Source organism: Malania oleifera, chromosome 2 (assembly GCF_029873635.1).
Source record: "Malania oleifera isolate guangnan ecotype guangnan chromosome 2, ASM2987363v1, whole genome shotgun sequence".
In the NCBI taxonomy this organism is placed as follows: domain Eukaryota; kingdom Viridiplantae; phylum Streptophyta; class Magnoliopsida; order Santalales; family Ximeniaceae; genus Malania; species Malania oleifera.
Window position 1 is genome coordinate 16,121,290 of NC_080418.1, and position 20,219 is coordinate 16,141,508.

Sequence of the window (20,219 nt, forward strand, 5' to 3'; positions counted from 1 at the left end):
ATCAATACGTTGGATTCACTCTTGCCAACTCTTCTTCCAGGGTAGAGTACCAAACGCTTTCACTTTATTCATCAAATCCATTTTTACTGGACCTGGTTTCTCACGGGCAGATTTAACACACACAACTGAAGCACAGCAATCCCGTATAAATTCATGATAATATATGTTGAAATTCACAGCAACGAATAACAGACACAATTATTTCCTCTGAAGAATACAAGTTCATGATAATTAGTCATGTCGAAATTCAAACCAATTAACCACAGAAACTATTAATTCCCTTGGCAGAATATGAGATACAGTACAACACTGAACTTAAAATCTAACCAGCCAAATATTTAACAGCTGAAGAAAACATAAATGAAAACAAGAATGGAAACTACCTCAAATTGGTGTCCCCCAGTACTCCAGAAGCAATCATAGCACTTGGCAACAGTGGGGGGGTTAAGGTGGGGTGAGCATCTGCTGAACCATTGATCCATCACCTTCAGCCAAGCTGTGTGGAAAATGAGAGTTCCCACTTACAGGCCGCTACTTGTAGAATAAATCAACGAGGATTAACAAACCAATGGCAGGTGGCCATAATATGCATGACAGCTGTCAGTCCATTAACCCAAACACTTTTTACCCAAATTAAAGGAATAATTAGCAACAAAAGCCCAAGATCCATGAACGAACATTCTAATATAGTTCTCTCTAGTTTTTTTCCCTCTCTCTCTCTCTCTAAGAGCAGACTTTGATAGAAATACACAAAATAGTTGGGGTTGTTGCATCATCAAGCACACAATGGCTGCAACAGCAGATACATAAATAGCCAACCAAAGAGAGACAATGGATGCCTTCACTTTAATTTATCTCCATTGCTTCTTTGTGATAATTCTCCAAATCAGCATCAAGATCTTCTGCAGAAACCTTCTCTCCACGGCCTCTTCCCCGTCCACGGCCCCTTCCAAATCCACGGCCTCCACCACCTCGCAGTCGCCCCTGCGCAACACCCCTTCCTTGTCCACTATTGAATTACAATGTAAAAGGACATTATTAATCAGGAATGTCAAATCAATTACATATTAAATCAAATTCATTAGAAAGAAATAACCAAATTCAGGAAGTACACATTGCCTGAACCCCAGAAACCTAAAGAAATGTTTGCTGAACTCAGCAAGCACAATGGCATCATAGATAACATAAATTTAAAAACAAGAATAGTACAAGGCATGCTTATAAACCCTGGGTTCCCCTTACGACAATCGGCCGTAGCAAATTGAAGCCCGTATCTTAAAACCGTCATCCATCTAATGTTTTGCCTAGTGTGTGTCCCCATGTGGGATAAAAAATATTTTTTCTTCCTTTTCTCGTGGAAATTTTTAATGCACCTTTTCCCTTCAAAAGTACAATGAAACCTTTTCACCACTGCATTTCTTGAATAGAACAAATATAGCCTTTGTTAGGCTCCATTTCAAGCTAAACCATTGTGTTGCTATATTAGACTTTGTTTCAGTTTTGTTTTGTTGGAAACAAACGCACCAAAAGCAAGACATGGTTGTCTTGCATCACAAATTTATGACACCATAATGTTAGTTTCACCATGAGCTACTTGATTCTCCCAAGTAAGATTTTCCAATCATGCCCTTCATTTTACAAGAATTTGCCTCTGTTTAAGGCCAAAACCTCATACTGCTCCCTTCTTTCTAAATTTCTCCCCCATAAAACTCCAGTTACTCCCTACACATAGTGAAACAAGCATGTCACCACAAAGCCTTCCCCTTGGAATTTCCACCAAGCCTCCTAAACCTTGTCATAAAAATTCTCCCACCATAGTAGGAGAAACACAACTCACCAAAAACATCAGACAGGTTAGCCCATAACGGCCTGCACTCTAAATGTGTTAAAAGATAAAAGTAAAAATAAAATAAAAAAGAAAAAAAAAAGGGGGGGCGGGGGGGGGGGAGAGTGTTAGTTTCCTTTAAAAAGACTTGCACAAAACAATCAATCCTGGACCAAGTGCCTGAAACAAATCATATCATTAGCTTGATTTAAGACCTCATCTTTTGAGGGGACTCTTACTTTCCAATATGAACTTGTCCAAGCGAAATGAAGGAGAACCGCGTTTTCATGGGGACTCTTGCTATGCAAATATGAGATTGTCCAGAGGAAATGAGTATCCAATAAATATGCCAATAACGATTTACAAAACAAACAATCAAGACTGTACTTCCCCCAACATCAGACCAGGAATGAGGAACAAAAGGTACAAGGGCCTCCAATATCCATTCAAAGCATAAACTTGTCAACTTCCCTCTCACGAAATTTGGAACTCCAATAAAAAGAAAAAAAATACTAGCACTATGCATATAAAAAAAGATCTATAAAGAAAAATTCTAAAAAATTTAAAAATGAGCAAAGGACTAGTGGGCTAGTTCCATTCCCATCATCTTCCCAAAAAGAATAAGCATACTCAATTTTAAAGACAGCGAGTGAATTAAAATGGGTAACATTAAAAATGACTCGCATGTGTAGCATATACAGCTCCACTTAGCATCTCATTGTTTGATTGATAGCCTTGTGCAGAAGAGAATTGGGCTCCAAACGAACTCCACTAATGTTATTAAACTCAGCCCATCCATCAATCCAGTCAAGAGACCGGGTCACCAGGTCACTGTTGCAACCGGCGAGTAAGACCAGTGTTAATAATAATCCAATCAAAAAATTGATAATATTATAAAGACATTTTATGTATATTGTCAAGTTTATAATATTATAGTATTATATATTTATAAATTTTTATAATATTATACAAATATAAAATAAATTTTATACTTATAATATAAAATAAATTTAAAATGGAACCATATGTTGTAAAATTAATACAAATCAAGATTTAAGTCTCAAACCTTTATACATTATCAAGATAAAAAATAACCAAAAAAGCCAAATATGCCAATACAAGCTAGTGTGGAAAACACATGTAATAACCCAACCCACCGGATCAGCCAAGCCTGCCCAGGTCAATCCAGATCCCACCAGGTTTGACCGGGTTAAATGCAGTAACCCAGTCCAACCCAACCCAATTTCAGATCACCAGGTTTTCGATCCAATAGGCAGGGCCAGTCCGGGCCAGGTTTACAAGCACTGCTCTCCCCAACCATTTACCAAGGAAATGTTTCAGACAATAACTTAACAAGATCTAACCCTCTTCTTTCAGCTTGCTAACATCACAACCAACCAAATGATCTTTCCTCCCATCACCTATACCCAAGCATAAAACCCTTCATCATATGCTTGATTCTCTGCTACATTTTGACGAAACCTAAATGAGAGCATATACTAAAGAGGAATACAAAAATAAATAAGCCTCCAACCATAAGCATGCATCCAGTCCTCAAAACAGTTCTTCACTCTCAAAAACAGGACCATAAAAAGGAGACTGACATAGGATCATGGTTTTAAAACCTGGACTAGATTGCTTGGTCACTGTTCCAGTCTGGGTGATGTCACAAACCATAGTCAACCCTGGAAACTCAGTATAACATAACCAGACTAGGCAAGATGAACAGGTCAACTCAGGCACCTGATATAAAGTAAGGGTGGCAAAATGGGTTCATAGGCCGGATTTGGACAGGCTTGTAAACAGGTCGGGTTAAACAGGTTCAGTTTGGGTTGACCCGTTTATTATCGGTTCATTACTATGTAAACCCTAACCTACCCGTTTAATAAACAAGTTGCTCATTTAAAAAATATAATTTATTTCTTTTAAAAAAATTTAAATATTTTATAATAATTTTAAAAAAAAACTAGCAGACTCCACAAGCTCCCCACCCTTGGGCAGAGTGGCAGAGGGTAGAGGTGACATTGGCAGGTGCCCAATGTCAAGTTTTGAATGGGCTAACATTTAAAGATTACCTTTGTGACTTCCTCAGGAAGCCATTTCTTTTTCCTATTTTCAGTTTCAGGAACGCAAGCCATACCAAAAAAGAAGCATTCTCACGAATCTCACCCTATTATCTTAGTTTTCTACTCAGTAGTCAGTACCATTGCATGCAGCATCACCTAGCCGCAGTGATCGTCAAGACTTCAATCACTCAGATCACGCCTATGGAGACAATGCCACCAGCACTAGCTATCCACCTCCGAGCGGCACCGCCTCCACAATGGCAGCCTTCCAACTATCTCTTGGTGTAACCCATATTTGTCATTTTGCATGTGTTACTTTTGTGCTTATGACTCGGGGAAGTAGGAATTTATTCGACGGTGCTGTGTGAGGTTTGGCCTGGCCAAAGATGATGGTAGTATAGATGGGTTTGTATTGGCCATCCTCTCTGCTCTCTCTCTCTCTCTCTCTCTCTCCCTCTAGCTCATTAATTAATATGTGCATGTGTGGCTGAGTGGTTCAATCTCCTCGTTTTCTTTTGTTTTGAGCTTTGTGGAAGAGTCCCTCGGGGAGCCCTGTCGTGCATTCATTAATTAATTTTTCATGGAGGGGGGGAAAGCTTTATAGGAGGATATATAGTGGCCTTTGACAGGCAGAAAAAGATGTGGTAGACGTGATGGGGGCATCATACATTGATTAGATTCATATCCAGTCGATGGTGTGCAAGGCACCACCTGCGCAAACCATGCCATTGGCAGCCTAATTAGCGGCTGATTTCGCGTTTAGCTGTTTTGGGAGTTGGGAATATGGGATAATGGGAAGAGGATGAGCTTGTGGTTGGTTTCTTTTAGGCTATATGTGGCTGTAGGAGTGGCAAAAGGGCGACCCAACCTGAACCCGCCTAACCCGTTTAATGAATGGGCCGGGTCCTGTTTGACCCATTTATAAACGGAGAGCTTGTATAAAACTCAAACCGAATTTAAACGGGCGGGTCACGGATTACCCGTCAAGTTTCGACCCGTTTTTCCACCCCTAATAAAAAGGAGAAAATTAGAACTTGCAAAATTTTTGCGAGTCATAGGTGTTGAACATGGGTCCTACAGGAGCAAGGAGCGGTACTTTGCCAGCCATCCAAATAACAGTCCTTTTTTAGACAACAGAAGTTATATATAATCAATGCATTTCATATACTTACATACATAAGCATTAAATAGAAGTATTAAATGCATATAAGTGTGTATATATTTTTATATCAATTAAATTTTAAAATCCTTTACCTTAAATAAATTCTCAATTAGAATCAAATCCCCTTACTCTTATTCAATTTTTTTATAAATTAATTAACCTTAAAACTTTTTCACCATTTATAAATTTTTAATAATTGTATCAAATTCCTTCTCATTATTATTAATATTTTACTTTTATGAATACATATATATATATATATATATATAAATAATATTACTGGTTTGACTCACCGGTCTGACAGTGTTTTAAAACTATGCATAGGCCTAGTAAGATAATGCCACAAACACCTCACAACCAACCTACTAAAACTGCAAATCATGCCTATCACCAAATTAATCCCAGCAACTCCACTCTTAGCCATACTAATTTTAAGCCAGAGAATGAGACTAAGAATATCTTAGTAATGAAAACACTGAATTTTAGAAGCATTGGCCTCCAAGGAAAAAAAATTATATAATCCAAAAATAGCAAATGAGAAATCATAATACCCTCCCCCCTCCCCGCATAAAGAGTCTGAATAGTAACATCCATTGAGTACACATCACCATACTACTACATATGTCAACCACCAAAGTGAATGGGGAAAAAAAAAAGAGGATCACTTGCAATAGCTATCTAGACGTGCATCCAACAATAAATGTAAAGATCTGTTTAATATTTACTCAGATACTATATATTATGAGTATTGTACAATTACCATCCAAACATCATTTCTAAACTACCATTTTGGTAACTGTATACATTCCATGAACATAACCCATGTTGATGTTCCTATATTTTATGCAATGTGTGTTTTCGAGCATCATTTTACATTTATTTTACCTAAAATATCACATTGATACCACCTACTATTCAAATAAACTTTAAACACAAGTTTCTTGAAAAATAAAAAGGTGGGTGTCCTCATCGAGAACTTTTTTGTAACAATCACAATCATTTCAGATGTTACATAATGCACAATGGATTTGCTCATGATTTCACTTACCACATTGCCAAACTTGTTAAAAACTTATACCTCACAAGTTCGGACTCCAAAATTTTACATACTAGGGGCCTAAATGATTTTTATCAAATTTAAAATCAATTTACACACAACATAAATACTAAACATGTTGTATAAAATTCCTCATATTCGTTATTATTCACTATTTCATTGAGTGTATATAATATAAACTAAAAAAAACATAAAAATAATGAAACATCTATAGTGCAACATGTATTCCTCACAGCATAAACACATAAATGCATAAACATTTAATTGAAGGATAGGCACAATGGATCAGAAGTTTTCATCCAATTTTTTAGCAATAGAAGGGTGTCAATTTATGTCACAAATACAATTTCTAAGCAACAAAAGAGGGGAACAATCAAAATATAGAATTTACTCTCCCATAAAACAGAGAGTTTGTTTACTTTCAATTAATTTAATCTTATTTTGAGTTTCATATAATTTTTAGCCTCCCAAGGAGAAAATTAGTGTAATTTTTTTTCTGTTTCAATCAATTTACAGCTATTCCAGTGGCATCACCACCTGTGGAAAACAATACAATTGTAACTCAAGACACTTTTGAGATACCATAGGTATCAAGATGGCATTACAAACATATCATCCTGTAGTTGCCCAACACATAGCACATTGAACTCTAGCTATTTCCAGAGGCATGCAACTTTTTCATTGTAAATGCATTAGCAGACCCCACACTAGAAAAATATAGCCATGCACAAAGTAAATCATACTAGAGAAATGAACTTAAATATGAATACATTTTCCCATCACAACAGAGGGGCATAGTAATATTAATAATTGTAGTGACATAGATCACCATGACAATCCAGTGAAAAATAAATTTGAAAACCCTTTACCCCAACAAAAAAAAAAAGGGGCTTCCCCGGACCACAAGGCTCCCCTGCTTTGCGAGGGTAGGGGAAGAGTCAACACATTGTACATAGCCTTACCCCTGCTTTTATGTCAGGAGGCTGTTTCCTAGGACTCAAACCCAAGATCAACTGATCACAAAGGAGCAGCCTTACCGTTGATCGAAGGTCACCCTCATGAAAACCCTTTACAGCAAAATTATAAAAAAAAATTAATAAATAAATAAGGCCTAGAAAATTCCAATGAGGCATGCAAAGCACTCAATAGAAAAATGTAACACTTCATAACATCACACCAACTTCTTAGGAGCAGAGAGGAGAGATTCACATGCATCAGCTTTGATATATAGGGATAAACAATATATTATCATAACCTTTTCCAAGTATATTTTTTTATGAATTCAATTATCATAACAAGCAGCATCATAGTTCTTACAAATAATAAATATCACACAGGTCTCTCTCACACTGACACTTTCAACGGAAATTTTTTAACTTAAAAGATGAAACTATTCAAAAATTAAAAATTTTTTCAAGGATTTCAAAATTCACCTTTAAAATTTGTAAGAAGAAGCCTAGGAATTTACAGTGAAACATGCAAATCCCACAAGACATTAATGATTCTTCACAGTAAAATTTCTATCTAGAAACATATTCTGTAAATGCTATTGACACCACCAAAAAGAAAATCTGAAAAGATAAATCATACCAAGCATAACAAACGAGCAAATCCCATTAAAAATGACATTTAAAAAAAAATTTGTAGGAATGGAACATGTTGAAAAGAAAAAAGCATCATGGTTACCTTCTAGCAACTCCATTTGTATTCCCAAAAGTGTTGCTCATAGCAGAAGGAACAGGAGCAGGTGTCACAATGTTTGTTCCGACAATCTCTATTTTCATTGGCTTCCCATCAAGCTGAACATTGTTGTATCTCTTAACAGCTGCTACAGCATCTGCCCGCCGTGAGAAAACAACTTCTGTTCCTTCTTCTGAGCTTCTGCTTTCTTTCTCTCTCTACTTCTCTTTCTCCTCCAATTTTCCTTCTCTCTTTGCTGATCCTTCTCTCCCTTCTTCCTTCATGTTCTGAATCTGGCCTTTCCCCTCCCCCCCACCGAAAATTTGTTCTACCCTCCACTCCCCTCCTTCGCCACGAATCGCCGGCCAACGAATTCAATTCATTCCAGAGGATGCCATGTTATGTCTCCGCCAAAACTTTCTGATAATAAGGTACCGTAACCTCGTTGCCCTCTCCTAGTATCTTCAAAGAGCGAACTCATTTGCCCAAATTAATGATCTCAATGTTACTACAATGCACGGATCTACAATCGGTGAATCTCTATCTCTACAGATCTTTCATGAAGTAAATCTTTAGCTTGAGGATTTTTGGGGGTTTTATACCCTGAAGTTTGAGGATAGGGGTTCGAACACAAGCCTAGTGACTAATAGGGTGAATTTTTGATGTATTGTCCTTTGAGTTTTTTTCGATTTGGGGCACTGTTGTCGATGACTGTTTTGAGCTGTTTTGGATTCGTGTTTCGATATTCAAGAAGCAGGTAAGATGTATGTTCTGTTTACATAGATCCAGTTATTTTTACAAATAGCTAATCATATAGCAACTGTAAGTTCGTGTTTACATACGGCATGCTTTTGGTTACTTTGTTTGAAGAAAATTCATTCTTTACCGTGAAGTCTATAAGGTGAGATTTGCAAATATATTGTTTCTAAGTCGTGCGGTTAATTCATAAACTTGAGAGAAATTCAGGGTTGCGGGCGTAATGCGTCTCTGTTTTTTTATGTTTTTGTTTTTTTTTATTTTTTGAAAATCAGTTATAAAAATCATTAGATAGCTTCATATGCTATTATGCAATATGGATCAAAACTAAAGCATGTATATGAGATGATCGCTGAACCCTTATTTTAACTGTTAAGAAAACTGTAATTTCGACATAATTATCGAAAACATATGACTCAGAATCATATAGTCAATATGATAAAAAGTTTCAGAATTATACAAAAAACAAAATTCACATGTTTGGCATCACAACATAGCGAAATGTGAGTTCTTCGGTTAAGTACGATGACGATTATGGTTTCCAAGTATGCTGATAGAGTGATCCTGAAGTCTGTTATATCATCTCGTGTTTTTGAAATGGATCAAATCATCTTAATAGGACTTCAAGTTTTCGACTAAACTTGTTTTTTCCAAGAAATATTCGCTTTGTGCTCTACTTTGACATGATGGTAAGGTGTTTCATACTTCACTAACATGTCGCATTTGGGTCCCCCACGTTGCTATAGACTAATAGACAATAATTTTGCTGGTTTACAGGATTCCAGGTGGGCTGAGACTCGAGATAGGAGATCAACGACACGCATAGTTTCCATGAGTTAGCCAATCATTTTGTTATTTGACGCTTACTAGGTCACACCCCTTGGGGAATGATATAAAGAAATAAATCTGGTTTTTCAAAAATATCAAGAAGCCCTCCCCACGTTTGGGGCATTAAAAAATGCATTATGCACTTATCATTCTAAAATAAGTACTTTTACAAAAAAAGTAGGCATTTGAGCATTGTACATTCCAAGCAACACACTTACTACTAAAACAACAACCCATGTTTCGTACTAAATAAAGAAGCGTTGATTATGATGATACATGGTTTTTCTTTCGTCTATTATGTTTTGGATCTAGGGGACATCTGTTGTGGCTGGATTTTGATGACTTATACTAGTTTGGAAGATGCAAAGTGTTTTAATCATTGAACAGGAACGCGTAAGGGTATTCTGTAATTTAACTAATCAGATTTTTTTTAAATTTAGATACTGATGAGACTAAGATCGGATTTAGGTTAATCTCGTATTGTGCCCCCTCATCTAGATGCAATTTCGGTCATATCTATGTCCGTCCTTTATATTAATCAGCATTGATTGCTTTACCTAATATACGTACTTCGCTACTCTTATACTGTCGTCCTTGCGTGGCTCACCTTTCCCCCGGCCTCCGGTTTCATCTGCGTACAGGTGTGGATAAAGAGGGTTGGAAGTCGCGTAGCCATAGAAATAGGATGGGGGAAAGGGACTGAGCAGGGGAGATGGGGACGAGAGAGAAGTATTCGGTTCTCTCGTTAAGAGGAATCCCTCCCCGCTCCCAAACTTTCTGCTGCCTTCAGTATAGCCCTATCTTCATTTAATCGATTCCCATCCCTTAATCCAAGCTACGTAAATATTATTCACGTTCTTCAATCACTTCCTAAGTACATTCCTACCCCCAACCTCCAGTCACCGCTTAGAGTTTCCACTCGTGCCTTGATCGAAGAAAAGAATCAACTTGCATATTGAACTATTAAATCAGTGGTATTTATAAAGCGCTTAATCCTGAGGGCTTCGTGAGATCTTGCATCATTTTTAGTTCACACATGACATTCGTGTCTGAACGATTTTGCTCCACTTGAGGAGGCAAATACAATTATAAGAAAATACCCAAGAAGTTTTCTTTCCCTCAAAAAGGCTAACACCGGGTATCATACTTCTGTTTTATTTATGCTTGAGGTTTTTGGCTAAACATCGTTTAGCATTTTTTACTATAGAAGGCACGCCTTTTGATGATTTAAATAACGCCGCCTTTCTAGTTAGAGGCTTAAGTATACAGACGCATTTGGGTGATGTGATGAAGACTCCAATGTAAGAACTGGTTAAAAATTCTCCAATCTATTACATGTTATCGTTATAAAAGCTGGAATTCATTTCCTTCATAAAAATAATCAGTTTTGTATATGCTAATATACTCTATCATCGAATACAGCTACAATCAATGGTGGTCCAAAATAATTAAAAAGTCTTTGCATAATCTCAGATACTATGTGAAATAGGCATAGTATTTGAAGACTGTTAGTGTAATGAGTAAGATATTTTGCGTAGATAGTCAATTGAGTTCGTTAATTCATGAGTGTTTTAGTGTCATGAGTCTATCAAGTTGCGTCATAAATTTTTCTAGGAAGTGACCACAAGTAGTTCAGAAGTACATATACTTGTTTCTTTGTCTTACATTACATTTGTTATTCCTGTGATGCTCAGTTCATTGTTTTTTCATCCTTTCCTTCTTTTGTTTTCAAAATATATGAATTGGTAGTGTTACATTATTTTTAAATCTGCTTTCATGGATTTTTGTACAGGTATTCGAAGTTCGCAATTTTTCGCATTTACCGATCAATTAGTTGCAAGATATATCTACCTTTTCTTAATCTTATACTTCAATACTACATTTTCAGTTATCCTTGTGGTGGTCATATACTTTTTCGACATGTAATTTCTGGTCTTTGATATTTTCCTAAATGGGGGGATATATAATCTTGATATGATATACACATTTTCCAATTATTAACAAATCATTGCTATATAGACAACTAACATTCTTTAAAATAGGGCTTATGCCACATCCAGTTTTGATTATGACAACTAACTCTGGTAACTAAGGGAATGTGTTAGTAACTAGAAGAATTAAATTGCATGGAGGCGCCTTCACCTTGGCCTCTGCGTGTTATTACAGGGACTTAAAGGACTGATATCATGATGCGTGGTGTTGCGTGGCCATATATGAATGAAGAGCTTAAAAATTGTGTATGTTTGTAAATTTATAAAATTGATATATACTTAAATAACTGGAATCTAATTTGATATATATATGCTTCATTCTTCATGGGTTGATGATAACAATTTATCATGAAGTGCGATATTGTATATAACTGTGATAATAAATTTTCGCAGTCATGGTCATGGTAAGTAGGAAATATAAATTAAAGAAAGGTTATTAATTACTAGTTATGTCTCAAAAAGATCGAACACATATATTTTAAATTTTGTAATTATAAAAATATTTAATTTAATTAAAAATAGCTTTTAACATAATTATTAAGAAAAAGATTCTTAATTAAAAATTACCAATCTATTTATTTTCCTTATGCATTGTAACCTATTAGCTATTAATAAAATATAGTAGATTCTGGAATGAATAAAAAGAACCATCTATAAAATTTAAATTAACGCTTTAGTATACACTAAAAATTTTAATTTAGGTATTAATATTTTTAACATATTAATGTTAAATCATAGTTAAAAATATACCTTAAACCAAGAATTGGTACTTAATAAATAAATTATATTATTTTAGTTAATAAGCCCTTTAAATTTTCCTATCTCCCCATCTTCATCTTTTCCTTTCCACTCTCTTCCACCCGTCCCTCTCTCTATTCTTATTCCTCCTTTCCCTTCTGCCCTCTTCTTTATTCTCCTCCCCTTTTTTCTTTCACCACTCCCCTCGTTTACTCCCTTTGCCTTCGCCCTTAACTTACCTTACGCCCTTTTCCACCTTTTCGTCGTCCCTTCTTTTTTCTCGCTCCTTTACCTGCTGCACGGATGCCTAATGCTTTTATCCCTCTCCCCTCCTAAGAAAGTGCCGCCCCCCCCATTCACTTTTCTTTCCTTGTCCGCCCTCCTACCATTCCTCTCGTTCTTTTTCACTCTCGGCCCATCTAGTTGCCATTTCCTTCTCCCGGCCGATCCTATGCCCAGCATCCTTCTTCCTATACCTTTTGTACTACCGGTCCCACCCTCTCCGACTTGTAATTTCATAATATGTGTTAAAAATCATCATGATAGTACCCTTAAACAAAGCAAGTAAGACCAAATACCCACTTATTTTACGACACACCAACCAAACAAAACACCCGTACCCCTTTTCAACACTTATTCAGCACTTTTTTCTAAAAAGCACTTTTGCATAAGTGGTTCAAAATGACCCCCAAGTGGAACAAATGACCAGAGAAGATACATAAAGAGGGCTTTCACACAAGACATTTGAAAAAGTACTCACATGCATAAATCCCTAATAAGTCCTTCAAGAAAAGAATCTGACTTGATTTTAGAATCGTAAACTAGAATTTTTAATAACAATTGGTCCATTTGAAAGAAGACATTTTAAAATAATAGTACCATGTTTCAAATTATACAAATTTCCGTTTCTAGAACTCCTCTTGCACTATTTCGTCTCTTTTGCTCATCATTTTCAACTCTTCCCCTCCCGACCCTCCCCCTTTTTGTGGTTTTTTATTTTTTTTTTTGTCCCCTTCCCCATGTTTTCCTTTTTATTTCATTTTTTGTTTTTTTGCGATCCCCCTGCCCAAAAGAAGTTCCACTCGAAAGAAAGCACGAATAAACATCAGCAAACTGGATAGACTTCCAATAGTCCAACAAAAAAAGAGCCAAGGAAAAAGGACCCCCATTACAAAATCAACTTCATTCTCAAATTCAAAGGTGAGGGTCCGATCCCATTCTCTGAGCAAATCTAATAAAGATGCTGAATGCAAAAAATCACAACTGAATGGGCGGATGGGGAAGCAGTAGTAATTATTGATGAAATCACATGTGGACAGGAAAAAGTAATTATGAAAATATCAACTATTTTGGAGAAAAAACAATGTTACCAGAGAGAAGAACAAAGAGTTCGTTGGTCCGGATTGCTGTTTTGTGTTTCATTTTTGGCACCTCTCTTTGCCTAAAACACCACCATCTTGTCTCCTTTTCCACCTTGAGGTGCCCCCCCACCAACCGGCACCCGACCCGAATTGTTAGTTAAAATTAGACAGTTACTTTATGTGTGCTTTTAGTACTTAAAATTAGTATATTTACGGATTTTGTTGGTACTACCAGTTAAGATAAGATTCCTACATTTGTAAGGTTTATATATTATATTCATATTTTTTTGTATCTTTTTATAAATAAGGTGGTCTCGGAACATAAAAGACGGAGGAGCCCAGGAAAGGGCTTTTATGAATTTGAAGGGCAAGTTAACATGAGTTTTCCCCCTCATCCGTTAGATTGAAGCTTCTTCTTTCTACTTCCGTCGCTCTGGTATTTCTCCGCTTTTCCCCTTTCCTCCTCCTTCCCCTCAAGAGGGGGGGTCCTCTCTCCAATCTAGGTTTATCTGAATTCCACTAATTCTCTTGTATCGGACAATAATTAGCTCCTCAACCAGTTCAGCGTAAGCATCATTATTGCGGATTTCTAATTTTAATCACTAGAGGATCTATTTTTTCAGTAAGCCAATTATTCACATGATCAGTTGTAAACTATTAACAATCTGATGGATTTATAGTTGTATATTCTAATAATCCAATTTATATAAAGCTTTCTAGGTTTGTTTTCTTCCAACAGCAGAGTCCCTGGGCAATCACATTGAGCCCATCATCTAAAAGTTGAACATATGCAAAAAACTACCCAAAATGTGCTAATAAATTAAAATATGGCGGAATTAAATCATGTATCTAATCATCAGCTTCAGAATTGATCTCTACCCATATAAACCCATAAAGAGGAGCTATCACTACATGTCGGCTAATATATTATCAAAAGTAATTATAAAAAATAAAAAAATTTAAAAAAAATCTACACTCGAGAAATCCAAAGCTAAGCATTCACCAGAGTCCACATCACAGTATCATACTGTTTACTTAGAGCACCAAGTCACCAACTATCAGCAAGGTAACCAATCTTGCTTCACAATAATCAGTCACAGACTGTCATAAAGCATAACCAACAGCTATGAAAACCTATACAAAATTAGGACAACTCAAACCATCCATCATTGCTGTATCCAAAATCCAAATCCTTTATACTTGTTCCTCTTCCCAATAAAACAAATCCACTTTTTTTCTAACACAGTTAAAACAGATTAAAACACATGAAAACAATTTTTTAAACACGTCCAAATACAAGATAAAACAGGTGCGCCTACACTGCTAAATCAATATCAAGATAAATGTACGGTCCAATAGAATGTTTCACAATAGAACAGACCAACTGCCAGGCCAGCCCATGCCAACTGACCGACTGCGCTTTGCAGAGTCATGCTGAGTGAAAAATAAAATATCAATGATAAAGAAAAAATGTGCAATATCTTCAATCAGCATGATTACCAATTCAACATCCGCTTCTTCAATCAACAAAAACAACTTTTTATCCATTCAATGTAAAGGAGAACAAACAAAAACTGCCTCCGTCATTCAATTAGACCCCGTATAAAACTGACACTAGTAAATAATTTAAATTTTAAAGAAAATTTTTTTAAAAAAAATTCTCACACATTGAAACCCTAAAAAAATACAGAAATTCGGCACAAGTAAAACCATAACTAGAAAACCCTACGTGGTAATTAGGGGAATATTAATTAAACAACAAAGAGCGTAGAAGTAGAAAAATATTACCTTGATGTCTTCGTTGGATACGCCGTAATCTAAGTTGGAAATATAGAGCTTCGTTCCGGTTTCAATGGCAGAGGCTCGGACAGCCTGTGCCGGGTACGCCAACGCCTGATCTGCAAACATATCGTGCTGCCAGGTGGAATCCGGAGCCTGAAGAACGCGTAGTTTCGCATGACAACAGAAAGCATCATATCAGAGATCGAATCAGATCAAGTCGAATCGAATCGAATCCAACCGAAGCGCGAAAAAGAGAGCTAGGTCGATCGAACGGAGAAGAGCTAACCCTAAAACCCACCTTTGGGGGTGCGTAAGGCGCCGCCCTGTTGGCACCACGGTTGGGGAAGCGACGAGCAGGGCCAGGACCAGAGGCCCTGCCTCTGCCTCTAGAGCTTCCACCTCCTGCTTTTTTGTTGGTCTTTATCAGATCGTCCAGAGACATGTCCAAAGCGCTAGACATTTTACAAAAAGAAAAAAAACTAGATGCGAAGATCAACGAAGAAAAGCGAGCGAGCGAGAGAGGGAGGGAGGGAGAGAGAGAGAGAGGGTAGGGTTGTTAGAGGAGAGAAGACGAGAGAAAATGGAAGAGATGGATGGCTGGAGAGGAAAGTAGGGTTTACAGCGATCGTTATAAACAATAGAAAAACGACCAGAGCTGCTCGGGGTCAATACGAGGACCAAACCTGGAGTAAAAACAGCGATCGTCACTTGTCAGCTCTGGAGTTCTAATTGAGCCTTGTTTTGTGTTATATGTAAAACACAAGAGGCCTCGTTGCCATGGTGGTGTCGTGGTGTAGTTGGTTATCACGTCAGTCTAACACACTGAAGGTCTCCGGTTCGAGCCCGGGCGACGCCATAGGATTTTCTTTCTCTTCCTGTGAATTTTGACATTTTTCAATCACTTCGGCAGAGGGGAAAAATAAAACATTAAAACACGCAAGGGCCCAACCGGGTTCGAACCGGTGACCTCTTGATCTGCAGTCAAATGCTCTACCACTGAGCTATGGACCCGTTGGGTTGCATGCCGTGTTACATTATATATCTATCCAATTGTCAAGATTTGTTCCTGCTGGCTCTCCCACGTTTGAACTTGTGGTCCACTAAAATAAGGTCCTAAAATATTTTTAAAAATTTTCCATGTAACCGACCAAAATTTTAAGAACATCACCACCATGATTTCCCAAATGAGCATTGATTGAATTATTAAACTTTATTTTTGTCAACAAAAGACATTAAAATGTGTTGCATTATTAAACGTAAATGGCTTGAAGGACCTAAGGTAGGGGTGGCAAAACGGGTTAATAGGTCGGATTCGGGCAGGTCATAAACAGGTTGGGGTTAAACGAATTTAGGTTCGGATTAACCTGTTTATTAATAGGTAACTAGTATATAAACTCAAACCCGTTTGTTTAATAAACAGGTCACCCGTTTAAAAAATAAATTTTATTTATTTTAAAAAAATTTAAACATTTTATATAAAATGACATATTTAAAAATAATAAAATAAAAACACTCCTTCATTTTATTTATTAATATCTCAATAAAAAAACATAAAATATAAAAAATAATACATCTCTTTAATCAATAATTTTTTTTTTTAAAAAGTATAATTAAAAAAAAACACCTATATAAACAATAAATTATATTAAAGGAAGAACGGTGTGCAACAACAAAAAAAACAAAGACATTGAAAAGCAAGGAATACCACTATGCTACTACTCCCATACTAGAAATAGAGAGAAAAACAGAGATGATTGAGAAAGAGAGAGGTGTATTTTTACAAATTCCATATTCTCTTAATCCTCCAAGGGCCAAAGAAATCAATGAAGACAAAAGGAACCCCTTACATTGTTGCCAATGCAGCCGCCAGCCATGGAAAAGTCCTTAAAGACGAGAGCTTTGATTCCACTTCACCCACTATGCAACAAAACCCTAGAGCAATAGAGGGCATCGGCTCTCTCTCTCTCTCTCTCTCTCTCTCTCTCTCTCTCCTCTCTCTCCCTCTCTCTCTCTCTCTTTGTGAAGAACTAGAGACAAGAAATGCAGCGACATATCAAAATTTCAACTATAATGGTTATACAATAGTACAAGTAACTGTGTCTGTGCCACTGCCATTGTAGAAGAAGAAGTAAAAGAAGAAAAATGAGTGGGAAAAGGAAAAAGAGGGAAGTGAAAAGGGATGGATCCAGATCGGATCGCGTATCTTGAAATGGGGGCTCCTAGTATGGAGTTGCAAGAGTCCAAGTGGGAATAGCTGAGGAAGGAGGCTCAAAAGATTGGGGGTACTGCCGCTACGAACTTGCGATGGGCTAGCGGGCGACGGGCGCTGAGAATAAGATCTGGCCATCTCCTATCTAGGTGTCTACGTGAGGTCCTAATGGCTGAGGTTGAGAGTGAGGGATGTATTAGATCTAGAGATGGGTAGCTAGGGACTAAGCTAGGGTTTCATTTATAATGTATATATAATAAGTTAAATGGGTCACCCGACGAGTACCCGACCCGAACCCATCTAACCCGTTTAATAAACCAGGTGGGGTCTGAGTTGACCCGTTTATAAATGGGTCAGCTTGTATTAGAAAAGTGGGAGGCTTCGGATTGCAACAGTAATAGAAAAGTGAGTAAGAATGAGATGCTTACCTCCTCTCGGAGTACCATTTTATATTAGTGAAGGTTGACTGTCTTTCTATTTAGCATTTGTATGTGCATTATTACGTATATGGGGGTCATGGATAATTTAAGGGCATTTATCTAGGGGTTTGAATTGCGGTTTAATACTATTTCCCCTCATTAATGTGTATATTGACTTTAGCATATCGATTATGCAGGGGTGTTAATGATGGTTTCGCAACCGTATCCCTTCGTAAATGAGTCTATTAATTTTGGATATATCAGTTCCCTCCCCCCCCCCCAATTTCCTATTGAATTTTTTAAACAGGTTTCTTTTATTTGAGAGTGCTTCGAGGTCCACAATACAAGCTTCCATCGTAATTCGAGCTAATTACGGAGCGACCAGCTCAATTTGGGTGTTCTTTGTCGAGTTGGTTATTATACAAGTTACCTCTATCTGAGTCGGTTGCTTTCTTGTTCGGCCCAATAATCCAAGCTGGTGGCCTTAGTGCTCGACTTAGTCCGAGCCAGGTGCTTCATTGTTCGGCTTAATCCGAGCCAATGTCTTCACTGTTTGGCTCAAATAGTTGCTTCAATATACGACTTAATCCGAGCTAGGTGCATCACTGTTCGACTCAATCCAAGTCGATACATTCACTGTTCGACTCAATCCGAGTCGATGCCTTCATTGTTCCGCTCAACCTAAGCCGGTAGATTCATTGTTCAACTCAGTTCGAGTCAACACCTTCACTATTTAGCTCAGATGGTTATTTCAAAATAAGGCCCAATTCAAACTAGGTGCATTAGTGTTCAGCTCAATTTGAGCCAGCACATTCACTATTTGGCTAAATTCAAGTCTATGCCTTCACTATTCAGCTCAATCTGAGTCAAGTGCGTCAATGTTTGACTCAACCCGAGCTAGTATTGTAACGTCCTCAAAATTTACATCATTTTCTCTTTATATATATATATATATATATATAATCATACCTATGCAGCGGAAACATAAGTCATACAACCATATATACTATACAATACCAAAATTCAGTACATTCAGACCATAGTCATATACAATTACTCCCTCCAGTATCATCTACCCCAAAAATACAAAACCCTGTTACAAACTTACCCTACCACCAGGGTAACCAAGTCAACTCTCTATCCGCGAGCCTGATTTGCTCGTCTAGCTGACTCACCTGAAAAGTGGTAAAGTAAAGGGGTGAGACGACGCTCAGTAAGTGGAAATATGCTATTACTAGTGTGTGGCGACTAAATTACATATATACTTTAAATAGCATTTAAGCTATAATAAAATGATAAATCTGTAAAGCATATCTTATATTTTTTGCAGTTTAAAACACAACTGTATTATCTGAGTTTTTCTACTTTTCATATTATTAATATCATACTATATTTATCAAATATCGTAAAACTGTATACATATACATAACGGTGCTTTATCCCTAGAACTTTATATGTCATGATTTGACCCCTCATGACAGGGTTGTGCGGCCCGTAGGCAGGACTTAACCTGGTCGGCCCTCCAGAAAAGGCATTATACTCTACACTACCTCAACCCGACCAAAATGCATACTCTCCTAAGTGTGGGACTGGCTGCTACCTCGTTAAACTGGCCCCCTCAACCCAGCGAACTGGGGAGCTGCATACTCTCCGAGCACAGTTGACGGTACCCGTACACTATCTGATATATGTGGTTGCACTCTATCTGTATTAGCAATGATATTGTGCTCTGTATTCTGTATCTGCATCTGTTTGTAATCTTTTCACAAGGATCTGATATTATACATTTACCTATATACTCTTTTACTGTTTTCATCATGTTTCCAAAATAACCATAACACTATAATTATGTACTGTAAATACAGTAATATCTGTAGCATTTTGATGTTATAACTGTATAATCTGTCTATATCTTCTATCTGTATAATCTGTCTGTATACTCTGAGTGTTATGACATTTAGGAAAAACATAACATCTATAAATACTATATATATCTGTCCGTGTAATCATTTGAATAAAAACTGTATATGTATATATATTCTGTCTGTATAAAATCTATAAATATCTAACTATATCTATACAACTTGATATACTGAAAAACTGTATAAAACTTCATATCAAATAATATATACTCAGACCACACATACTTTAAAATCACATATTCTATAAAAACTACATAAATACTGGTATACATGCATGTTTGTAAAATTTCTATTAATATATTCAAATTTCATAGCATAGCATATTTCCCTTACATAGTTTCTGAAAAGTCTTCACTAAACTTTGGCCCTACACCTATAGGGTTCTCCACTCAACACCCTGAAAACAACATCCCCCAGAATAAT

At 36.8% G+C, this 20,219-nt stretch overlaps 1 protein-coding gene and 2 non-coding genes across 4 annotated transcripts; 1 reads left to right on the plus strand and 2 right to left on the minus strand.

Moving 5' to 3' along the window:
• Positions 1–201: 201 nt before the first annotated feature.
• LOC131149560 (THO complex subunit 4A) lies at positions 202–15,940 on the minus strand. 2 transcript variants are annotated; one of them, XM_058100110.1, is made up of 4 exons: positions 15,545–15,940; positions 15,253–15,399; positions 7,797–8,008; positions 202–1,009 (listed from the first exon to the last, which is right to left on the minus strand). In XM_058100110.1, the coding sequence occupies exons 1-4, from the start codon at positions 15,704–15,706 to the stop codon at positions 847–849; spliced, it is 684 nt and encodes a 227-aa protein (XP_057956093.1). In that variant the 5' UTR covers positions 15,707–15,940; the 3' UTR covers positions 202–846. The 2 variants fall into 2 exon arrangements, with proteins under 2 accessions (XP_057956093.1, XP_057956092.1); XM_058100109.1 differs by having other exon boundaries at positions 7,797–7,991; positions 15,194–15,399.
• An 88-nt stretch (positions 15,941–16,028) lies between these two features.
• On the plus strand, positions 16,029–16,102 carry TRNAV-AAC (transfer RNA valine (anticodon AAC)). The gene has a single exon. It is a non-coding gene; the product is annotated as a tRNA-Val (tRNA).
• An 83-nt stretch (positions 16,103–16,185) lies between these two features.
• On the minus strand, positions 16,186–16,257 carry TRNAC-GCA (transfer RNA cysteine (anticodon GCA)). The gene has a single exon. It is a non-coding gene; the product is annotated as a tRNA-Cys (tRNA).
• Between the last annotated feature and the right edge of the window lie 3,962 nt (positions 16,258–20,219).

Coding starts and splice junctions, on each gene's coding strand:
- LOC131149560 (XM_058100109.1), bottom strand. CDS start 15,706: ATGTCTAGCGCTTTGGACATGTCTCTGGACGATCTGATAAAGACCAAC. Junction 15,400..15,544: donor CGCCTTACGCACCCCCAAAG/GTGGGTTTTAGG, acceptor CGCGTTCTTCAG/GCTCCGGATTCCACCTGGCA. Junction 1,010..7,796: donor ACAAATGGAGTTGCTAGAAG/GTAACCATGATG, acceptor GTAATTCAATAG/TGGACAAGGAAGGGGTGTTG.